The 864-nt window shown below is 38.9% G+C and overlaps 1 protein-coding gene across 1 annotated transcript; it reads left to right on the top strand.

Annotated features, from left to right (window-relative positions):
* Nucleotides 1-477: 477 nt before the first annotated feature.
* On the top strand, nt 478-864 carry JH06_5000 (hypothetical protein; the record flags this gene model as incomplete). The annotated part of the gene is made up of 1 exon (XM_014669751.1): nt 478-864. A coding segment is annotated over one exon (387 nt), but the record flags the coding sequence as incomplete, so codon positions are not given.

Consider the following 864-nt stretch of genomic DNA (forward strand, 5'->3'; position numbering starts at 1 on the left):
AGGGAGCTCACGAGCTCCTGAATAGTTGCAAGAAACAGCGATAGAATCTCAATTGTTTCTCTCTTTATGCCAATCAATTTCTATTCAGATTGGTTCAGCTTATCCTATAAAGTACCCTGTAACATATGGATACTACGTTTTCTCTTTTCTTGGATCAAAGCCGTTTTTTCTTTGTTAATACAACCTAACAACTCAATTAGTGCACCTGATGTTTATTCTCTGTGGATATTACAACATCTTCTATGAAGCATTCCCAATAGCCCCAATAAAGGTATAGAAGGTACTACAGAATCGTGCGCAATCGAAAGCGATATAAATTGGAGATGGCACATGATTATCCCATCTTCAACAAGGGTGTTTCCTTTTGGATAATGGAAAGCAGTGAAGTCACTTAGTTTCTAGAAAGTTCTAGAAGATTCTAGATGGTTCCATCTTCTCGAAGCATTCAGATTATCTCTGTATCATTATATATTTCATATGTCTATTGATCCGAAATTGTTTACAAACTATGTTAATGCTGACCTTGTCAATGCTGAGGAGGCAGCAAAGAAAAACAGTAATGCGCAAATATCGACTGTACATCTGTTACAGTCCATGTTAAGAGAAAATGGGTCTTTCCCTTATCTAGTTCTACAGAAGGCCGGAATCAATGTGGATCTTTTGAAGAAGAAGGTTGATGAAGCAGTAAGCAAGCTACCTAAGCAAGATCCACTTCCTGATGAGTTATACATGAGTGGTGGATTGAGCAAGATTCTTCGTGTAGCGCAGGATAATGCTACTGCTCAGAAGGATTCTCGAGTGGCTCAGGATCATGTATTGAGTGCCTTGTTCAGTGACACAACGTTGAAGTCCTTGTTGGAGAGT

Source organism: Blastocystis sp. subtype 4 (genome assembly GCF_000743755.1).
Source record: "Blastocystis sp. subtype 4 strain WR1 chromosome Unknown seqid_0418, whole genome shotgun sequence".
In the NCBI taxonomy this organism is placed as follows: Eukaryota; class Bigyra; order Opalinata; family Blastocystidae; genus Blastocystis; species Blastocystis sp. subtype 4.